Below are 24,275 nucleotides of genomic sequence, written 5' to 3'. Positions count from 1 at the left end.
GATTAGACATTGTTGCATAACATAATTGATGTGGTTTAACTTAATATAACCTGTATAACCTGACAGTAAAGATGTTATAAGGCTGTTCATAGTTGATTAGTCTGGACTGAAGTAGTGCCAACTATGTACTGAGGGCAGATTCAAGTTTTTTCTTGAACATACTAGTACACTTCTTTTCATTAGTCCAAGAATGATGTTGCCTTAGTCTGGACTAACTCTAGTCGTGGTCAAGAGGTACAGTAGTGTAGTTGAGGACCATCTTCATTAACAAGGAGACGTATGGAAGAAGACAGATTATCTTTCCGACGAACGATGATATTAATTTCAAGAATACATATTGTTTTACCAAGGAAAATACAAGAGATCTGATAGAGCTTATGCATCCTAACCTACATGAGCTTGCTTTCATTATTGTTACCTGTTTCTATGGAGAACAGAATTATCATTGCCCTGCATAATTATGCAAGAGGAGAAATCCAAGACTGTAATGCATATTTGTACAGAATTATCAGCCAAATTATTTGCAGTTTCTCAGTAGCTATCTACCACTAAACGCTTGTCTCAGTTCGTAAAGTTTCGTCCTGAAGCTGAAGATTACTGGCAACAAGAAAGTTTTATGATATTGCCAAGTCCCTTAAATTGTATCGGTCTGTTGCCTGTATTAATGCATTAAGTCATCATTTAAAAGTGTTAAAACACTTCATCTGTTAAGAAACACACAGAATAAGTGTCACAGATGAGCAGATAGTACCTGTCATACGAGATCACTGGATGTTAAAGATATCAAGTCTCCAAACTCTATTGTGTACACTTGCCGATGCAGAAAGTGAGCACATTGAGAAATCCTAAGTCCAACTGTACAATGACTAGCATTGTCACATGCAATGACATTGTTGTGGTTTCTAGTTTAATACTCTGCAGGTGGGGCAGTGAAACATTACTCGTATAGAATTTGCCATCATAACGGGAGTATCTATGAGAGTGGGAAGAAATTAGATAGATCCATTTCGTGTAAATGGTCTTAAATACAAGCAAGGTGGAAGGTAGCAGGCAGACTAATAGGTGTATTATGTGTACCTGTTCACGAATTGCTGTAGCATCTTGGCTCAAGTTCAGGGCGGGTCTTGAACCACATATATAAGCAATGAACTTGATTTTTTAAGGCCCGTATTGATGGATATGATTTATTTCTTACTACAAGGATTTATTATCCACCTAATCAATACATTGACATAAACTGATTGTCATTAATTCATTTAGGGTTAGTTTTGACCACTCAACTGGTCATCTTCAGCTACTTTTTCTGACAAGATAGAATCTAAGAAGTACCTAGCAATCTTGAAATTGAATAAAATGTCTTACTAAAAGGTCAACTAGGACCATGAATCTTCAAAAGTTATAAACACACCTAGTCAGAAAGGACACATATACATTGGAATCTGGTAGGTTTCTTGCTTCACGTTACGTATGTCCTCTACCATCCTATCAATCTTCGTAAAAATCTGAGGTGATCAGATAAGGAATTCTGATGATTAGTTTTACTGTTGTGAAGCAGGTTATTGGCCTTACATATTTGACTCAGTTTGATTCTGACACAACATATAGGGACTATTAGTTGAGCAGGTCCCAGCTGTCTGTTCCTAATTTTTAGTGATATTGGTATCCTGATTCCCAGATATGACGTACTCTTAATAGACATGTAGGAAACCTCCACACTAGCTACATACATTCACAGTCACTCACTAGATTTTGAGTGCTGCTTTTAGGTGCATCAACTGGGCTTGCTGGGCACACTCAGTCAAGAGAAAGAAAGCTTAAGATACAGAGCCCTTTTTGCCAAACTTGGCAGATGAAGTTACCAGTCTGTGGGATCGCCCACTTTGTTCCAACTGCTGGGCTCAAGAGTCCATACACCGACCTCTCGACTCCCTTACAGTTTACCTCATGAGGTGATCAACTGCTCAAAAAAGACTTTCACATAGTTTATTAGAGGTTGACAAGTCACTTTCTCCATTAATCAGTTTACGCCAGTGTTCATATCCACCGAAATCCCAGTTCAACCCAACAGTCTGCCATAATTTCCTTCATCACGTACACCTATCCACTCTACAGAATCCTCAGTGACAACCTTGCGTGCTGGTTTCAAGGTCTACTTCACAGATTTTAAGACCTGCCAAAATTATGGATTACCGGGCGAGTTGGCCGTGCGCGTAGAGGCGCGCGGCTGTGAGCTTGCATCCGGGAGATAGTAGGTTCGAATCCCACTATCGGCAGCCCTGAAAATGGTTTTCCGTGGTTTCCCATTTTCACACCAGGCAAATGCTGGGGCTGTACCTTAATTAAGGCCACGGCTGCTTCCTTCCAACTCCTAGGCCTTTCCTATCCCATCGTCGCCATAAGACCTATCTGTGTCGGTGCGACGTAAAGCCCCTAGCAAAAAAAAAAAAAAAAAAATGGATTTTCCATAATTTGTGCAGATTTCCTGTTAATATTATGGTATTATGGTTAAAGGCATATTTATTATTGAAAATCAATATATTTTCCACTTTCCATATGAAAAGAATGACAAAAAATTTTAATTTTAAATGAAGTGCCGGGTGATATTGTGACATGATGCGTCAAGAGCATATTCACATTCCCATAATGTGGTAGGTGGCCATGTGGTAGGTGTTTGTTCTTGGGTTCTTGGCTTTCACAGCTTCACAATATAGCGCCATATTCATTCAGTCAGTGATCACCCATGGTTCTTGGTCTGGGTTTCTTATTCCAATTACTTTGTGTTTAAGAAGTGTTTTTGTGCTGCAGAAATGAAGCGTGCCTATGCTTTCAACAGCAAGGGAGAATAATAAAAATACTGTGCTTCAAAACTATCATGATGGATATACGGAAGAATGGAAATGTTTAATATCTTCGAAAATTAGTTTTAACCACATTTTCTGTAGCGTATGTTGTGATCCTTCTGTGGCTCATGATGATAGGGATGATTGTAGAAGGCACATTGAATTGGTGAAAACCAGGCGAGTTGGTTGTGCGGTCAGGGGCGCGCGGCTGTGAGCTGGCATCCGGGAGATAGTGGGTTCGAACCCTACTGTCGGCAGCCCTGAAGATGGTTTTCCATGGTTTCCCATTTTCACACCAGGAAAATGCTGGGGCAGTACATTAATTAAGGCCATGGCCGATTCCTTCCCATTCCTAGGCCTTTCTTATCCCATCGTTGCCATAAGACATATCTGTGTCTGTGCGACGTAAAGCAAAAAAAAAAAAAAAAAGCAAGAATCTGTGAAACGTGAATGACATGGAGGTGGGGGTTAGCCAAATAATAAATTTCTTTGTCAGTCTTATGTCAACCAGCAACGAGTGCAGACGTGTGGAGAGAGGAGTGCGGTGAGTCATGTAGGGAGTAGAGCAATACCGAGTGGTGATAGGGAGCTAGCTGGGAAGATGGAAGACAGCTACGGGGAAGACGGCAAGTAAGGTTGGAAAAGGAAAGTTTGGAGAGGCACTAATGTTAGTGGCGGTGATAGCAGTACTGCTGGTGATAGGGGGGTGGGGGTGGAATTGAACCCCGGAACAAACGGCAGTCTAAATTGGAAAGATACAGAGAAGATTCGGGAGGTGATGAAAGGTGACGTAAAAAAGGTAATGGAGAAGTTGGAGGTTATGAGTAAGGGACAAGAGGAACTTAGAGAGTGGATGAAAAGCATCAAGGCAGAAGAGGAGGCGAGGGCAGGAAGAAACGAGAAAGAAATCCAGGGGCTAAAAGAGAAAATCACAAGTCTTGAAGAAGAGGTGGTACTATTGAAGAGAGAAGTAGCGGGCATAAATCAGGACAGGAGTAAGAAATGTGTTTTCATATACGGAGTGCAAGAAGAGGAGTCAGAGGTGAAGATAAAGACAATATACAAAGTTGTGGACATTATACAAAAGTTATGAAAATTAACTTCAGTGAGGTGGATATCGACGACGTGGTAAGAGTAGAGAAAGTGAAGGGAGGGAGACCAATAAAAGTGCAACTGATATCTACCACAATGGCAGACATTTTATGAAGAAATGCGAGCAATCTGCAAGGGACGAAGATTTTTGAGAGAAACATGGGGAGAGAGGGCAGTGAAATCCTAAGAATTTTGAGGAGACATCAAGGAAGGGCAAGAGCGCAGGAATTGAAAGCGTATATTAGTGGACAACGGCTGTGGGTGTCCGACAGAAATTGAAGGCGTTCCTGGACCATTCCAGAGCTGAAAGTTATGGAAGAGAACCTGAAAGAAGAGGACCTGGGTTCAAGACAGGACAGAAGACAGACGGCTGATCAAGAGGAGCGAGACAAGAAGTGAATCCAATGAGGGGTAAGTGTGCAGTGCAGCAGGGAACGAATGACATGTTCACAGCTGGCAGGGGTGGCAGAGGGCACTAAAAAAACCTCCTAATTCAGAACAAAGGGGGCCAAGGCATACGAATGAAGGAAGCGGATCGAAGGAAGATAGAAATGTGAGACATTCTGTCGAAGGGAAGAAGCAGGAGCTTAAAAGATTTGTGGGGTAAGAAAAGCAAGGGCACAGACGATATAGATAAAAAAGAGCGACCTAAACCGTCAAGATATGAAGGGCGAGAGGCTAATGATGATGAGAAGTAAGAATAAGGAAAGTAATGGAGGAGGAAGTGGGAGTAACTAGAATGGAAAGTAGGATTCATAAATATAGAAGGCCTGCTAGGAAAAAGAAACAATGAAGAGGTGATAAAAGTAGTTGAAAGTTATGACATTGTAGCACTACTGGAGACTTGGATACAACCGGGTACGGATATGACTTGGGGGGGTTCACAGTTAAAAGTAAAGCAAAGAAAGAACATGAGGAGAAGGGACGAGCATCTGGGGTAATAGTAGTATTAATTAAGGAAGAAAATTAATGATTTGTTGGAGGAAATTGAGAATGATTTAGATGAAGTGTTATGGTTAAGATGTATATAGGAAGAGAGGAGGGAAAAGAAAGAAAGATATGTATAGCATGTGTATATTGTTACCCCAATATACGCGAATGATAAACCGCTGGAGGAGCTACCCTTGAAAGTCAGTATGATCAGGGAGAAGTTCGAAGAAGATGGGATATTACTGACGGGTGACTGGAACGCCAGGATAGGGGAGCTATTACCAATGTTCTACAAAGAAGAGGAAGTAGATCTAAAGGTAGAAAGAAGAAGCAAAGATAAGAAAAAAACAGCTATGGGGGGTTACTTCTTGAGTTCTGTGAAGCAGGAAAATTGTATATTTTAAAATTGCCTTTGGGAGGGGGACAAAGAAGGGAAATTGACATATATAACTGCTACAGGGGGAAGTGTGATTGATTTAGTGTTGTATTCGGGAGATATACTAAGGGAAATTTCAAGGATTGATAATTGCAGACTGGATAGAGTCACACCACGCACCGATAGGGGTATGGCTTTAAAGCAATATAGGGGAAGAAAGGACAGGGCTTAAAAATAGAGTTGAAGAGAGGGGCAGAAGCTATTCCAGGTATATATGGACCTAGAAGTCACCTAGAAACTTACAGGACTTTTTGAAGCAGGAGGTGCTGCTAATAAAATGTGGGTGGGAAGCGGCATTAGAGGAAAATAATATAGAGAGGGCATTAGACCTAATTGAGTATCCTATAAGGAGGGCGGCACGGATGGAGAAAGGTAGGGGTGGAAGGAAGAATGGAATGGATGGGTGGTACGATAAAGATTGTAAGATACTAAAGGGCTAAGTGGAGACATGTGGAGACTGCGACGCTCATGAACACGAAGCCATGACAACTCCCTGTAATAAGGTGAAATGTGAGAACCATATCACAGCTTAAATATGAATCGAATACAGGTGTTCAAACTCCGTTCAAGCATCTTGTTACTGTCTTGAGATATGTCCGTAAGTACAGTGTCACAGTAGTCTAGAATTGGTAAGATTAGGGATTTTACCAGTTGTATTTTAAGATTTTTTGGAAATATAGTAGAGTAGCGTTTGAGAGGAAAAAGGGATTTCTGCACTTTACGGCATGTATTTGTCACTTGTTCAGTCCAGTTGAGGGTCTCAGTCATTATAACGCCTAAGTTTCTTACTGACGTACAATAGGGCACGACAATGTTATTTAAAATAATTGGGGGTACATGTCTACTTTTTAATAAGTTGAGGTTTATTTTGGTACCAAATATAATAGCCTGAGTTTTGTTAGGATTTATTAACAAGCTGTTACTTTTTGCATAGTCATTCAGTCGTCGTAAGTCAAAATTTACTCTGTCAATGGCTACATCTATGTCTTGTGGATATGAGTGATAATAAATCTGAAGATCATCTGCATAGATATGGTACTTGCTGTATTTCAATGCGTCTCCTACGTCGTTCACACTGACAACAAATAAAAGTGGGCCCAAAACCGACCCCTGCGGGACACCTATGGATTTGTTGTGCCATCCTGAGTACATTGTTCCTACTGATACTCGTTGCCGACGGTCAGTGAGGTAGGAGCTAAAAAATTTAAGAGATGTCATATTAAAGTTGAGACTACGGAGTTTCAGCAATAGTAACCCAGGGCTAACTGTGTCAAAGGCGCTGCTTAGGTCTAGTAGTGTTGCTACAGTCACATATCGTGTCTGATGTCGTCCGTAACTCGCAGTAATGCTGTCGCGGTACTATGTCCTTTTTTAAAGCCGGATTGAAAAGGGTCAAGGAGGGAATTTTGGGTCAGGTATACAGTGATTTGTGCATGAATCAGACGTTCGAGTGCTTTTGCGAGGGGTGGCAGGATGGACACAGGGCGGTAATCTGATGGAGGATCCAAGGTATTGTTTTTCGGGATAGGCCTTATTAGTGCGTCTTTCCAAACGTTAGGGAATACTCCATTGGTCAGGCAGTAGTTGAATATGTGAGTCAGTATTGGTAGTACAGCCCCGATGATGTTTTTAATTAATTTTATAGAGATACCGTCATTACCTGTCGCATCGGAAGTGATAGAGTACAGCACACGTTTAACATCATTTGCGCTAACGGTGTGGAAAGAGAACTGGTCGCACTCGGAAGAGCGTGCTAAGTTTGTGGGATTAGCTGGTAATGGAACTGGTCCGACTTTAGGCTAAGAAAAGTAATCATTTAAGGTATCTAGAGATATGGTGGGAATGTGCTCTTCTACGGCTTTGCCTATGCCCAGAGATCGTAACTTCTTCCAGGTTTGGTTTAAATTATTATTTCCCGCTAACTGTTGAAAGTAGCGGCATTTACTGTTTCTAATTAGCTGTTTAACTTTGTTTCTAAGTATCCTGTATTGCTCAAAGTCATCTTTGTCACGTGTTCGTCTGAATTGTCTGTACCAACGGTCACGGCTGGCCATAACAGATCTTATCTCGGTCGTCAGCCAGGGAGAAGGGGGGCGGGTAAATCTTACCTGCCTCTCCGGAGCATGTTTGTTATACAAGTTCAGCACTAATAAGTTGAATCTGTTGACTTTTGAGTCAATGTCATGAAAATTACGTATGTCATCCCACGGTAAGTTATATGCGTCATTACGTAGGTCATCTAATTCAATATGTTTTATGTCTCTTAAAATAACGTAGCGTGCTTTATACTTCGGTCCTCTGATAGAGTAACATAAGTACAATAAGTCGTGAGTTGAAATTCCAGGAGCTGGGATCTGTCCGTGCTTAACGACTTTCTGGGGTTGATTTGAAATTATAAGGTCAATTAAAGTGTGAGTCGAGTGGTCAGGGTAGTAGACATGATTCGTAGCGTTAAGTGGTAGGATTTCCATGTTCAGAGCATGGAATATGTGACACAACTTATCCGATTCACTAGTTTGTTTTAACAAGTCAGTATTAAAATCCCCCATGACTATGACATCTTCGTAGACCGAGATAAGATCAGTTAAAGCTGCTTCGAATTCCCCCATTTGTCTAATATTAGGTGGCTTATATACAATTCCTATTAATATTTTCTTATTACAGTCGAGTTCAACAAACATATATTCAGGTCGCAGGGGAAGGCTTGGGTCTGAGGTGCAGATAATCTTGCATTTTAAATCATTCCTGTAGTAGAAGGCTACTCCACCACCTCGTCTGTCAGTACGGTCATGTCGTAAGAGCGAGTATCCGTCGAGATTTACAGCACATGACGGCAAATCTCCACGTAACCAGCTTTCTGATAAGCCAATACAATGCACCTTATTATTTTCGAAAATTGCCTGTAGTTCTTCTAGGTGAGCTGCAGTGGATAGTGAATTTAGGTGACAACACGAGAGAGCTCTCGGGTGATTCATCAGCTGTCGCCTCAGAATGGATCCCGTTGCTTCAGAGTAGGGGAGGGGTGAGGGTTGAGTTAAGAGGGGAGGCGAGGAATGCGGGTCATAGGTAAACTTAAGAACAAATTGGCGGGAGGTAGGAACGGAATAAATCATTTATGCTGAAAAAAAAAAAGTATGGAATTACAGGCAAATTAGGGAGGGAATAGTTAAATTATTCAACAGGATCTGCCCAAGAAAAAAAAAGAGAGAGAGAGAGAGAGAGCAAGAACGCACCAAGTAACTATCGAGGAATAACGTAATAACATTACTGGACTCGCTGAGTAAGATTTATACAGGGGTTTTGGCTAACAGGTTATCGAGCTGGGCAGAAACCCAATCAATATCAATATTTCAAGGAGGATTCCAAAAAGGCAGACAAACCGTAGACAATATTATGACAGTCAGGATGATACTGGATAAATATTTAAGTAGAGAAAGAGGTTGCGTGTACCTAGCGGCCATTGACTTTGAAAAAGCCTTCGATACGATTAGCAGAAAAGCACTGGTAGAAAAAATAGGCAGGTTAGGGGTCTCAAGAAAAATGATACGAACGATAGAAGCGTTATATGGGAAGGTCCATTGCTGCGTCAAGGTAAAAGAGAATTTAATCAGTCAGCCCATAGACTGTAAGACGGTGCTAAAACAAGGCTGTAAACTTTCGCCACTGCTATTTTTACTGTTTATTAATGACATTTTGGAAGGTCATGGTAGAGAAAAATGGGCAGTGCCGGTTTGAATAATCTAGAGATACCAGGCTTGATTTTTGCAGATGGGCCGATGACCTCGATGTTAGGCCCCTTTAAACAACAAGCATCATCATCAGATTTTTGCAGATGTCATATTAATAGCTTTGACAAGGGGCGGTCTCCAAAGGAGTCTGGATAAGCTATCGGAATATGCAAAGAAGTGGGCATTAAAAGTTAACTGCAGCAAATCTAAGGTATTAACTATAAGCAAAGTGAAGAGGCGAAAAGTGAAAAAGAAATTAAAGTTACAGGGACAATACATAGAAGAGGTGGACAAGATAGAATACTTAGGAATGGTACTAAACAGAAGGGGGGGATGGGATGATCATATCAAAAAGGCGAAGTGGACAGGGGTGGCAGCACTTTCTATGGTCAAAATCTTAACTGCAAAATTCCCGGGGAAAAGCTATAGGATATTGAGACTGGTGTACAGGACGATAGTGATGAGTGAAGTACTGTATGGGGCAGAAATTTGTGGGCTGGGGAAACAAAAAACAAAAGGGATTTGCTAAATCAAGTCACATTTAAGTTTAGTAAAATATGTATGAGGCTAACTCAATGCATCGCAAACGTGGGGGTGGCATTACTATGTGGAGAATACGTGGAAGTGGACTGCGTTTGGAGGGTTCTAAACTATCTGATGGGACTGAGGAGAGGACAGGGTGGTGCAGTGGTACAGGAGGCCTTTAAGCAACAGGAAAAGAGTATGTACACGGAGAGTTGGTTGATGTTAATTAAAACTTATGTGGAGAGGATAGGGTTAAGTTATATCTGGACGGAGACATGGAAGGGTAAAGGGAGCAGGGGGCAGAGAGCGATGATAGCCAGAATTAAGGACATCAAAATGCAAGGGTTGCTAGAGGAATGTGGCAAGAGAGCTTCTTTGAGTTTATTGTACAAGGTACACCAAGTCTCTAAGATTAGTATAAAATTTGGAAATAATAGACGGAAAGAGGGATTAATTTGGTGGATAATGGGACTGCATAAGAATAAGGGTTCGATCGAGAGAAAAGACAACTCAGTATGTATTCTATGTGAAAAGAAGATGGATGATCTACATCTGATTGGGGAATGTGAGAAAATGGAGGTTTTGAGGAAGACATTTTAAAATGAGAAACAAATAGCCTGGTGCAAGCATAAGGATATTCCAAGAGTTATTGCTTGGTTAATTAAGGAGTGGAACAGTGAAAACAATTTAAACAAATATCTTAGTGCCGTGAGATATCTGTGTGAAAAGAAAGTGTATTTAGAAGATTGTGTAGGTGTAAATAGTGATGATGCAAGTGAACAAACAAATTGGTGTCTAAATAGTTAGGACGTAGACCAGAGTCAGCAAAAAGAAAAAGGGACTAGAGCACTCGGCACAAAGCGACGTGCTATCGGGGCCAAGCGACAGTAGTACACCAAAATACTAGGTCGGTTGGCTCCGCGCACTAAACAGATGAGCAAGCAACAGTCATTAGTCTGCATAATGCTGTGTCACTTATTACGCCTTTAGTTTGTTCATTCTTTCAGAATCAGGAGTAGCCTCCTTTCTTAGCATATTCCCTCACATCAGCGGTTAACACCACTGGCGGGAGCTATTATTATTATTACTATTATTTCAGATTTCGCTATGTTGTGAGCAGCCTCACGACTAATGGCAAACGCCAATTACTTAGTTTCCTTTAGGGTATACGCTACTCCTTTAAGCATGCCTGTTTATTTTATTTGTTTACGGGTTTGGTCCATACATTGTAATAAGCCACTGTAATTGGGACAATAAGTACTGTAGTGTGCTAAATAAATAAATAAATAAATAAATGAATAAATAAATAAATAAATAACATTTCTTTGTCATTAGTGGGGAAAAGTCTGTTACAATGCAGAGTAGTTTTTTACATCATTTCGTGTAGAATATAACATTCCGTTTGCAGTTTCTGACCATCCAGCAGATTTGTTCAAAGCAATGTTTCCAGATTAAAAAACTGCACAAAAGTATGATTTGTGGCAGAACAAAAACTTCTGCTCTAGTAAATTTTATAGCTAGTAACACAAAACAAGACATAGATCAATATTTGCAAAGCATGCCATTTTTCTTAGCAACTAATGATAATTATGATGCTAATGATGTCAAGCATTGGTTGTCCTTTGGTTGTTTCGTTTAATAACTTGAAACAGGGTGAGGTGTGGACTTTACTTTTATCGTTATTAGAGAATATTGATACTATAGGTCCAGGTATTTTTTTGTTTGTTAATAGTGAATTTTCTTCTCTAAGTATTCCTTGAGAAAATTTTATAGCTGTTTGTTTTATTTGTTTAACATTGTGCTATCACACCTAAGGTTTTCAGCAATGGAAGGATAGAAAAGGGCTAGGATTGGTAACATAATGGCTGTGGCCTTAATTAAGGTACAGCTCCAGCATTTGCCTGCTGTAAACTGCGGCTGCCGACGGTGGGATTAAATCCACTATCTCCCAATTGCGAACTCGCATCTGTGCAACGCTAACCACACGGCCAACTCACTAGGTTTTTATAGTTGTTGCTTTGACAGTGCCAACACAATGATTGGCAGCAATAATGACTTCATCAATGAAATCAGAAAAATAATAAATTTCAATTTAATATAGTAAGTAAATAGTATTACATTAGTCTTGGAACAAGTTTCAGTCCCTTAGTGGCCATCATCAGCCAAAATAAAAATTAAGCAGATCATAAAGAACTAAAAAATTTGTATATAAGAGAAAGACAATGTTGTAGGAACGATTATAACATCAAAATACGTATACATGTGACCTTTGTGTCATAATATGATGCTGTCTTTATGTTGAATTAGGCAAATCAAAGGGGATCTCAGGCAATGAAGTAAATCTGAAAATGATAGCCACAATTAGGAATGAACAAATGAAGAAAATAAAACTAAAGACTCGCCTCCAATGTGAAATATACATCTTGTGTCTGACGGTACAGCTGTAGAGCAAACTTCTCAGATAAAAATAACTTTATTTTATAATCTTTTTAAATTCTCCTCTCAGCAGCAGTCTTTCTTTCTGCATCCTTCAACCCCACCTTGGACACCCTTTCTCTTCTTCTCCCTTCTAAATTCCCCTCCCTATCCACTCCTTTGTTTCCATGGCCTCCTTGCTTCCTCCAGCTTGTCAGTGATTTGTTCTCAGCTGTACCATCAGACAGATGTATATTTCACATGGGAGGTGAGTCTCGTAAATGATTTGTCTCCTTTTTATTTTATTTTCTGTTAATTTGTTCATTCCTAATTCTGGCTATCATTTCCAGATTTACTTCATTGCCTGAGATCTGCTTTGATTTGCCTAATTTAATTTAAAGGTGGTGGCATATTATGACATGAAGGTCACCCCATAACTTTTTTTGTTATAATCGTTCCTACAACATTGTCTTTCTCTTATATACATATGTTTTAGTTGTTATCATATGATCTGCTTAATTTTTACTTTGGCTGATGATGGCTTCTAAGCGGATGAAACTAGTCCCAAGACTTTTCTTTTTTTCACTATTTTCTATTTGCTTTACATCGCACCAACACAGATAGGTCTTATGGCGACAATCCCAAGACTAATGTAATACTTTTTACTTAATATATTTTGTTGAAAAAGTGTCAATTTATTTCTTATAATTGCACCTCAGTATGGAACAGAATTAAATTTATAGCTTATAATAATATCAGAGATGAATAGTCTTCTGTTCTAGTACAAATATGTTCATGCCATCAAATCCACTTACTGTAGCTGCTTGACAAGCTTATACTTATTTGTCAGTCAATATTGACCATTTTCTGGTTCAACTATTTTCTTATCCAGAAAAAAACTTTCAAAAGACATGTACATGTTGGCTTCCTCGCCTTGAATGTATCGCCGAGATTCTGGATCAGTGAGTGGCCCTAACCTTAATGTTTTCAATCAGTCAGTCAATACTGATCTGCATTTAGGGCAGTCACCCAGGTGGCAGGTTCCCTATCTGTTGTTTTCAAGCCTTTTCTTAAATGATTTCAAAGAAATGGGAAATTTATTGAACATCTCCCTTGGTAAGTTATTCCAGTCCCTAACTCCCCTTCCTATAAACGAATATTTGCCCCAATTTGTCCTCTTGAAATCCAACTTTATCTTCATATTGTGATCTTTCCTACTTTTAAAGACACCACTCAAACTTATTCGTCTACTAATGTTATTCCATGCCATCTCTCCACTGACAGCTCGGAACATAAAAAAAGGCAAATATAATATATAATAATAATAATAATAACATACCCCTTAATACCAACATAGTTAGTCCGTTATTGGACATTATGAATTTTTCTGCTCACTCATTCCTGGTTGCCAGTGTTTTGCCCCAGTGTGCTAAGTTGGGCTCATCAGTTGGTAAATAGCACACCTACCAAGATGTATGGCTAGTGCATACCGTGGAGGTCGCTGTGTAGGCTACCTGGAGCCACCGGCAGTGCCAATGCACTATGAGAGACTTTGTCTCATTTTCAAAAATTGATGCCTGCCTGGCCATCAAATGATAAAGATGGTGATTCCTATAAGGAACCTGAAATATTTGTTCCAAATTAGTAAATTTATAATACCAATGTAGTTAGTCCATTATTGGACATTATAAATTTTGCTGCTAACTCATTCCTGGTTGCTAGCATTTCACCCCAGTGTGCTAAGTTGGGCTCATCAGTTGGTAAATAGCACACCTACTGTCACCCCAAGACAGGCAACAGTAATTAAAAGAACACATTTAAATCAATTCTTTCTTTCTTTTTCTGCCGCTTTTTCCCACACCTGTGGGGTCGCGGGTGCGAATTTCGTCGCACATGTGGATTTGGCCCTGTTTTACGGCCGGATGCCCTTCCTGACGCCAACCCTCTATGGAGGGATGTAAGCACTATTGCGTGTTTCTGTGGTGGTTGGTAGTGTAGTGCGTTGTCTGAATATGATGAGGAGAGTGTTGGGACGGACATATACACCCAGTCCCCGAGCCAGAAGAATTAATCATAAGCGATTAAAATCCCCGACCCGGCCGGGAATCGAACCCGGGACCCGCTGAACCGAAGGCCAGTACGCTGACCATTCAGCCAACGAGTCGGACAACACATTTAAATCAATAATAATAATAATATAATAATAATAATAATAATAAAAAATGAGGTAACAACAGTTATAACCATCGCAAGTTTCGGAAACACACATTGCTAGATATAAAACAAACAGGATTACCAACATGACAACTAGTGAAGGGTGTGGGAAAGCGGGCTGGGATCCTTAAGATGATGAAGTATTACTTGACGTTGTAGGGAAAGAAATGTGAACGCGGTTACCCTTCAGTCCACATTTACTGACAGATTAAAAGAAGGCTTAACATGAAAACAGAACAGCGAATTAAAACAAAGGTAACATAGGCAGTAAAGGTGTAACAAAGAATAATGTAAATGAACCACGAGGTTCATATCCATGACTTTTCAGAAAACACAAATTTAACATTACACGAATATGTGCTGCCACACATCAATTACTAGAACATTTCTACCTTTCTTTTCTTTAAAGGCGTATTTAACCTGAAAACACAAAACCCTTCACACAATTGCATGATGAAACATAACCAGCAGTATCCTAGTTACAGACGGTAATCTTTTAAGGTTACTTTAAAGATAATGAAATCAACTTTACAATTTGACTTCCCAGGAAAATAAAAAAAAACACAAGAATTTTAAACTTAATGCAGAGGCTTTGGAGTTGCTGCATTTCCTAAAATGCTTTGGTGAAAGACGCATAGCTCTAACTCGCGTGGATTAAATCGGAACAGATTTACGGGAGGCAATCCCGTAGGAAAATTAGATTTACATGTAAACAACCAAATTATGTTAATTAAAAGAAAAGGGAATTGCCTCCAGAATCAAAAGGATATGCCTAGCTGTAGAGCTAATGCATTACAAAAAAGGTGGCGAATGCCAAGTTCTAAGGTAATCTCCGTGTCCAAAAGAAATTTACATTTTAATTTAAAGTTCAACAGGAGGAAACATGCTTATCCTGAAGTGGCTGGAGCCCGCTGACGGGACAACACCCGAAGCGCGTCCGGCTAATAGGCCATTCAAAAACCAAAGACGCGTACAAGAGCCTTGCTCCCACCAAGGAGCCAAAGGCCGGAAATTGAGAAACATGCAAAAACCAATGAGGGAAGCTCGCTACAATTCAGACATAATTTTCACCAATAGGAGAGGTCGTTATTCCGACCTATCAGAAAGCTGTTCGAGAAACATCCTTCTGATGAGCCAGCAAAGGACAGGAAACGACAAGAAAAATACTCCTAGAAATGCCACGTGTCTGTACTCCCTGTCACAAAAGTTAGGTACTGCACACAATTTCAGCATATTACAAAATATATCATTTGTTCAAACATCAAGCAAACACAAGTCCAAATAAACTTTTACATTCTTCCTAGATCGAAACTACTTCATAATAATGTCTCTCTTGATGTCTCTGAATTAAATAAACAAATATATATTACAATAAATTTTAGAACACAAATTTCTCCGTCCTCTCTTGATGTTTCCGAATTAAATAAAAAGTATACTACAATAAATTATAGAACACAAATAAATTTCTCCGTCCTGTCTTGATGACTGTTCTAACACAGGTCACAGCGCAGTGGCCTCCATGGTATGCACTAGCCATGCGTCTTGGTAGGTGTGCTATTTACCAATTGATGAGCCCAACGTAGAACACTGGGGCGAAACGCTGGCAACCAGGAATGAGTTAGCAGGAAAATTTATAATGTCCAATAATGGACCAACTATATTGGTATTATAAATTTACTCATTCGGAACAAATATTTCAGGTTCTCTCTGGGAATCAACATCTGTATCACATACCACTTAGTCGAGCAGCTTGTCTTCTTTCTCTCAAGTCTTCCCAGCCTAAACTTTGCAACATTTTTGTAACGCTACTCCTTTGTCGGAAATCATCCAGAACAAATCGAGCTGCTTTTCTTTGGATTTTTTCCAGTTTATGAATCGAGTAATCCTGCTGAGGGTCCCATACATTCGAACCATACTTTAGTTGGGGTCTTACCAGAGACTTATATGCCCTCTCCTTTACATCCTTACTACAACCCCTAAACACCCTCATAACCATGTGCAGAGATCTGTACCCTTTATTTCTCTATTATAATAAGGTGGCTCTTTACCATTCATTACGACCTTTAAAGGTACAAACCTATTTTCACATTCCTCAACAATTGCTTTAAACCCATCCCAGAGTCTGTTTACATTCTTATTTATTGTTTTCCACCAATCACAGTTAGGTAGGAGACAATAACAACAAAAAAGAAGTGTTCACAAACCAATTTGAAACAGTGAGGACTTTCTTTCTTTCTTGATCCCATGATAAAGTTATACTGTTATTTTCTTCTTAGTGTAGTGCCAATTTTTAATAATGTAATTTTGTTTTTACAACAAGATGCTCCTATTGTAGTTGAGAAGTAAACTCAATGGTCTTTTAACAGACTTGCTGGTAATTTGTTAAGAGGGAAGCCATACTTACCAGTGTCGACTCCGTTAAATGTAACTTAAAAGCTTTTCAGTCTGTCGGATAAACAAATTCAATATAAATACTACACTATGACATACCTACCTTATTAAACAAGAAATAGCGCTTGCATGCGGGAGATCGTAGGTTCGAGCCCCACTGTCAGCAGCCCTGAAGATGGTTTTCCATGGTTTCCCATTTTCACACCAGGCAAATGCTGGGACTGTACCTTAATTAAGGCCACGGCTGCATTTCCTTCCATCTCCTAGGCCTTTCCTATCCCATCGTCACCATAAGACCTATCTGTGTCGGTGCGACGTTAAGCAACTAGCAAAAAAAAGGAAAAAAAGGCACACTATTAAACATAGAATGATGTGTTCCATTCTTGAAAGAACATCATCAGATTCTATCAAGTCGCACTCAGTATTTGGAAATATTTGTTTATTTCTGTCCAAACACCTAACAGTTTCAAATTTGGAACACCCTAATGAAATCCTGCTTTGTCTTCAGCATACACTGCAGGGTGTTTGAAAAACAATTGCTGTTTCATTGGTTTGAATCCAAATGGCTGCAGTCCACTGACCCTCCATTACGTCACCCTGGTCAGGTCAATGACACACTGCACTTCCTCTTCAGGTTGCTTTACCTTCTAGTGTTCCCTTAGTATTATTGTTGTTTTGTTGTTGCTGTCATTATTATCATTTCTCCTATTACCATACAGTTCTTTTTAAAAACCATGCAAGGGTTCATAATGAGTATTTAATGGTCTGCCTATTATACCAGTAATTTTATTTTTTGAATTAGAGAATTCTTGCAAGATGTTATTTTTAGTGATAAATGATAATCCAAAAGACGGTCTCGGGTGGCGGAGACAGATATATGGAAGAGAAAGGATTCCACCTCATCAATACAATTTATTATACCTGTAGTCCTTACAGTACCGCTTTTGGCCTATTTGGCCATCATCAGCTGATTAATGTTGATGTTCTGCATGAATTACATAAACAATATCTGAAGGAGGTTCCCATCTTTGATTGGCATATCCGGATATGTCTAATGGGGCATATAAGTGGTTTATTGTTTAAATCGCGGTAAGGACTACAAGTATAATAAATTGTATTGATCAGGTGGAATCCTTTCTTTTCCATATATGTGTAATCCATCAATAAGGACATGAAGCTCATAAATAATGATGGCGAAGACAGTGCGTAAATGCAGGGAGTTATCCATTTCATGTACATTTCTGGACACCAAGGATGACAGTCGTACTAAGAATACGAGTTTTACTGTACTAAAGCTCAACCAAAACATAATATTGAACCAATGTAATTGTCTGTGTTGTTTGTGCTTGAAGGCATAATAATTGTGAAAATGGTCTGTTATTGTAAATAATGCATTGTGAAATATTTTATCTCAACCCTGTTGTATTATTCACTGCTCAGAGTGCAATATGGAAGATATTTTGGTCGTGGTTACTTATTGTCTTGTGATTTTCAGTTTGACTCCAAAGTGTTATCTTGCACTGAAGCACAGTTAAAAACATTGGTGAATGGAAAGAAAGAAACATTGAATGGGTATGAAGTTATATTAGAAGACACAATCCTATTTCCGGAAGGTGGAGGACAGGTAAGTGTAGTAACTGTTTTACCCCTCTTTGCTTAGGATATAATACACTTACAAGACTATTTATTCACTCATAATTATTGATGTAAAATGAATGGGAAATCCACTCACCTGGAAGAATGAGTCAGCTGAATCCAATGCTGGTACAAAGTCTGGAAAATTGGCTGGTAATATAGCCATTGGAGAGATGTACTAGCGTGTCTGGCAAAAGCCTTGTGTGTCAGAACATCGGGTGATTCTACTAGCAAGTCACATCTTTCTTGAAGGAGGTCAAAACCAAGATCTAGGTACTTGGCTAAGGTCTGTAAAGCCTGACAGAAGAGTCCTTGGCACTCCCAGATGAGGGCTGGCCATGAGGCTGACAACCAACTGTACAAAGTAGAGACAAGTTTCAGAATTACTGCTTTATTTGTATTCTCGCCTCCAATTGAAGGCAGAAAAAGAACAGTTTTATGAAATACTAGCTGATGTACCCATGCTTTGCTACGGAATTCTACATTGTATACAGAATTGTAGGTTAGGTAGAGGACACGTTGTGAGCAAGACTATTAAATTTCATAGCTCTTAACATTACCCTGGAAACGCGATGGAGAAATCACCAAACGTCTTTTCTCATATGAAGACTGCGTTACGGAATTTTCATTGTAATGGTAGGCCAGCTTGCCTACCATCAGTCCAAATCAGGTTGGGGAATTGCATTATAATGGCACACTCACTCTCCACCTGCCTTTTTAAATCCCCAGAAAGACTGTCTTAGTGGTTTTCCCAACTGAAATGAACATAGGACATTACAATGACGTCAGTAGGAATGACGCGAGTAAAAGCAATGATTTCACATGAAATACTCGATCAAATGAAAAATCGCACAGTTTCTCACTTTTAACGAACAGTACTACGCTGCCGATCTAACAGTCCAAAGTTCCAGAGCTGAAATGACCAGGCCGCAGACAGCCGTGATCCGTGAACACTCTTAGTGTTTTTCGGAGGGGGTGTGTTGAATAGTGGAGAATCCCAGGGCAAAAACTATGCCCTTTTACTAATCTGTTTCCTAGGAGTACCCGATGAGTCGGAAAATCTCAATTTACTACATTGGCGGCGGAAAAATCTATCTGACGTGGAGGCAACTTTTTCCTCCACGCCAGAGGAGAAACTCCCTCTTCACTGCTAATTTTGAATAAAATGAATGTAGCATTTAATAAAAGTGAAGAGGAAGAAGCTCTTCTTAAGAAACGGCTCGTTTCATTGTTGAATTTAGACTTATTTAGTGAATTGTGGTGCTATAATTTGGAATATGCCTAAATTGTAATTCTAGACCAGGTCGTACTACTACTACTACTAAGAAGTGAGCCTCTGCCTTAAGAGTGCACACTGCTCATTCAAAACAGTGTGTCAGAGTAGGGATCGAATAGATGGAATACTATGATGAACCACTGAGTTACGTACCAGCAGTACGGTATAAGAAAATGTATGAACCAGAGGAATGACATGCTAAAGAAGAAAGTTTTCTAACTCCCCAACTATTTCCCGCCAATATTCAGTCAGGCTGTTATACTTGGTACGCAGCAGTAATCCCATCTATCGGAGTTTAGCATAAGAGACAAAGAACATCACCACAAACAATGGTCAATGTAATGTTATTGTTGATCAATGTTAAGCGCTTTCAGTATTGTAGGCCTTCACATTTATTTTTCTTCCGACTCTGAAATACCATTCTTATCATAGTCGGTACGGTAAAATTGAATAAAACATAAATGGTCGGAAATTGTATTCTCTATAACTTTTGTTATGTAGTACTTTTCGATAGGACCAGTAACATAGGTATTTAAAAATTACATTTTAGGTGCCTTCCCCTAAACTACAATTTCATACAGGGCGAATAAAATTGTTTATAACTTGACTGTAGTTTCTTATTCCCTGACTATATACCGACTTTCATCAAATTCTGTTAACCCATTTTCTCGTGGCTCGGCGTTGATATGGACTTGGCAACAAAAGTACAAATTCATGAATATCTGTGTTATCAAAGCTGGTACGGTAACAATGTATTACATAGATGATCAGAAATTTAATTCTATATAACTTTAGTTATGTAGTATTTATAGATAGGACCACTAATAATATAAATAATTGAGAATTCAATTTTAGACCTTCCCCTAAACTACCATTTCACTTAGTGTGAGTAAAATGATTTGTAGCCTAGATTGTAGTGGCTCATCCCCCAACTTCACATACCGATTTTCATTAAATTCTCTTCAGCCGTTTTCTCGTGATGCGTGTACATACATACATACAGACAGACAGAAATTACGAAAAAGTAAAAAGTGCATTTCCTTGTTACTATGGACATGGCCGATACAGAAATACCATTCTTGTCAAATTCTGAGCAATGTACAGACAAAACTCTTATTTTATATATATAGACTTGAAAGGACGTATGAACAATGCCACTCTTCTTCTTCTTCTTCTTCTTCTTCTTCTTCTTCTTCTTAGCATTTATCCCGCTTAATTGCAGGGTCTGCTGTTGTGCACTTTCTTTTCCACTTGATGCAGTCTTGTGCATCTTTAGGAGAGACTTTTGCCACATGCATGTCCTCCCGCAGAGTGTCGAGCCAGCGCTTCTTTGGTCGCCCTTGTGGTCTCCGGCCCTTAGGACTTAAGTGTAATGCCCTTCTCACACCTGAAGAATGATTTCTGCATAGTACGTGGCCATACCATCGCAAACGATTCTCTTGCATTTTCTCAGGGATTGGGGACACACCAAATGCCATCTATACATCCTCATTTCTGATGTGGTCCAGTCTAGTGAGTCCCACTGGCCAGCGAAGCATCTCCATGACATGCAGCTGTTGTTCCTGTCTCCTTGTAACTGGCCAGCACTCGATTCCATACAGTGCCGCTGGTCTAATGATGGTTGTAAAGATTTTGGATTTCAGGTACATTGGCTCCCTCCCATCAAAAAGGACTACTGTGACTTCACGCCACTTCATCCAGGCAGCGTTGATTTTGCTTCAAATATCTGGGAGCGTGTCGCCATCCGAGTGGATAAGTGATCCAAGATATTTAAATTGAGATGTTTTTGGAATATCAGCGCCGTCGATGTTAATCGACCCATCACTTTGTACCCCACACTCCAGGTACTCAGTCTTCCTGACGTTAAGTCGCAGGCTGTATCTGTCCAAGGAGTTTTTCGAATGTTGGACTAGTTGTTGCAAATCTTGGTGGGATTCACAGGCGACCATAACATCATCAGCATAGAGTAGAGTTCAAGGGTGTGGTGTTAGCACTTCTGTGCTGATGGTGTCGAGACAGAAGTGGAGATAGAGCTGACCCCTGATGAGCTCTAACTTGAATGTGAAATAGTGCAGACATTCCAGCAGCACATCGGACAGAACTGGTCGCATTCCGATACAGAAGCTGGATCCACTGAATATATACTTCTGTTACACCATGCATCCTGAGTGCATGCCAAATAGGATCACGAGGCACCCTGTCCAAGGCCTTTTCGAGATCCAAGAAAGCGATGTGGAGTGGTTTCTTCTTTTCATTGTGATGTTCTATCAAAAGATGTGTTGCATGTATAGCGTCGATCGTTCCCGTTCCTTTCACAAAATCACATTGGTTTGGGGCAATGTGGACTATGTCACGAAGGCGTGAACAATGCCAAGTATATTGCATTAAAGTTGTCCTAGGAGATCTAAATGTTACAGCAGGCAGAGAAACAGGTGCAAGATTGGTTGCAGGGAATTACAGCTTGCATGAAGACAGCAATTTCTTCAAATTGATGCTCTCACAATCCCAGTAATAGGCATGATTATCTTTAAGGTTTATGCTGTCTGAAAGACTCAAACTGTAGGGACTGTTCCACGAACCTGCTACGCTGGCGTAGCAGGGGTAGAGGGGATACTCAAACGTGGCGCATCCCAGGTGGTGGATAGGGGGATCCTAACCGGTTTGCTGGCGAACTTAAAGGAAATAAAATACTTCTCATGGACCAAACACACCCCCCTGTGGGTGGGGGAGGTAGATGAAGAATTCACCCACGGTATCCCCTGCCTGTCGTAAGAGACTACTTGTACTTAGTACCATCACGCAGGGAACATCATGGGTCGCATTTACTTGCGCGTAATATCACTATGTTAGGTACACAATAGGTTTGTGACTAGTAATGACAGTGTGTGAATCAGGAGGTGGGTCCTACAGTACCTGTGATTCGTACCTCTATATGAGCGACACCATGGGATTAGCGACACCATGGTTCTGCCTTACCTATGCTCAGTTCCCACTATGTGAGGAATTCCATGGGATAGTACGAATCCCTGTGGTTAGTCCACTTACGTGAACAACGCCATAGGTTTGCGTTGCCTGTAAATAGCGCCGCAATGTGCGAAACACCATAGGTCTGTGTTACATGTGCGCATTACACTACCTGTGAATAGTACCATAATGTGTGGAATACCGCGATTGTCCGCTACTTTTGATTTGTACCGCAAAATTGCACATAGCATGGTTCTACTTTCCTAGTGATAAATACCATTATGAGGAGCCGATGACCTGGATTTTGGACCCGTTTCGACTATAAGCATAATCGTTTCAGCATCGTGCTATAGAAGCAGTCCCTTGGTCAGTAGTACTATTGTTTTGCGCCAGCTTCTCTGCATGTGAGGCACTGTGGGTCGGATCCACTGATCGTTTTAAATTCATATCCGTCCATCCATTCATTCTTCATCCTCACGCTTTGAATTCTGGTCAGTGGAGGGTTTTGGACTTTTAAGTTGTCATTTCATTTCGTCTCATTTTGTACCATTAGGGGCTGATGACCTTGGTGTTAGGCCCCTTTAAACAACAAACATCAATCATGTAGGGACTGTTAAGAATTTACTCTGCCTTGTCAGAAGAGAAACTCAACCAATCACAAACGTTGGCTATTGATGTAATGATATGGAGGGAAACGGAAGCAGAGGGATAAGCTAAACTGGACCTGTGGTCAGAAGAAAAGGGGGGAATTGTAGAAGACAGATGGTCTTAATGTTCTAAGGGGAAGGATATTGCGGGCTAAAGGTTCTATTCAGGATCAGAATTCAGGACAGGTGTCTGTGAGAAATTGGTATGAGTCACTGTAGGCAGAACAACAGAGGGAAGATGAGGAACAGAGAACTGTTGCTGAGAAGTATAGAAGTAGGTGGAAGGGAAAAGGAAGGAAAGGGAAATGTAGAGTAGAGGATACGAAAAGACAGGTGGACCAGGGTCACGGAAGGGAAAAAAGGGAGGTGGAAGTACATACATACATACATTTATTGAACATAACAGGCGACTTCGCCCCTATACATGTTCACATGCAAAGTAAAATAAATAATAAAGAATGATAATAATAATAATACTAAGGATAATAATAATAAGAATAATATCTAGCAGTCATTAGCTGTAGCAGTCCCTCACTCAATGTTCAAACATATTCATCCAGTGTCCTTATTGTGTTCTGTACTTGCGTCACATTATTGTTCCTGACCTCAAACAACAACACTCAGCATTTCAGCACTTGCATTCCAGCTAACTTTAAAACAAACAGACCATGCAATCCTGTATCATTTCCCAACTCCACATAACTAAGTACTCTATCCCTATATTCCCAAATCCATTAGAATTTTAACTATTCCACCCCCCTATTCCCCTGCCTACCCTCTAACTCACTCTCCTTCATTTTACTCTCGCATGCCTTTTTTGTCGCACATAAAAACCTGTTCAATTCACCCCCTTTCTCCCATTGTGTAATAATCCATCTCAGGATTGCGTTCTCATCCCCTCTCCCCAATATTTCCCGATGCTCGGCACTCAATAAACCATGTCTTAACCCCCTCGTTACCTCACAGTCTCTTAGCAAGTGAAAATCATCATTCACATCTCCGCAAAGTACACATCTTGTCTTATCCCTCCCCTGTAACCACCCTGTATTCCTTTGCAGACCTAAAAGCCACCACATCATCCCATACCGTTTTGACCTATCGACGTATCTAATATTCAACCCTGCTATCTCCTCTATTTTCGTCAAAACCGTCAGCGAATTTCTTAGTCTGCTTTCCCCCAAT

At 40.1% G+C, this 24,275-nt stretch overlaps 1 protein-coding gene across 3 annotated transcripts in view; it reads left to right on the top strand.

Annotated features, from left to right (window-relative positions):
• The window catches only part of LOC136874196 (alanyl-tRNA editing protein Aarsd1), a 142,002-nt gene that overhangs the window by 5,141 nt on the left and 112,586 nt on the right, over positions 1–24,275 (top strand). For all 3 annotated transcript variants that reach the window (XM_067147808.2, XM_067147810.2, XM_067147809.2), the window contains exon 2: positions 18,067–18,195. In XM_067147808.2, coding sequence (XP_067003909.2) covers positions 18,067–18,195 — 129 coding nt within the window. The remainder of the gene's footprint in view (positions 1–18,066; positions 18,196–24,275) is intronic.

Source organism: Anabrus simplex, chromosome 5 (assembly GCF_040414725.1).
Source record: "Anabrus simplex isolate iqAnaSimp1 chromosome 5, ASM4041472v1, whole genome shotgun sequence".
Lineage (NCBI taxonomy): Eukaryota > Metazoa > Arthropoda > Insecta > Orthoptera > Tettigoniidae > Anabrus > Anabrus simplex.
This window is presented reverse-complemented; position numbering and strand designations above follow the sequence as displayed.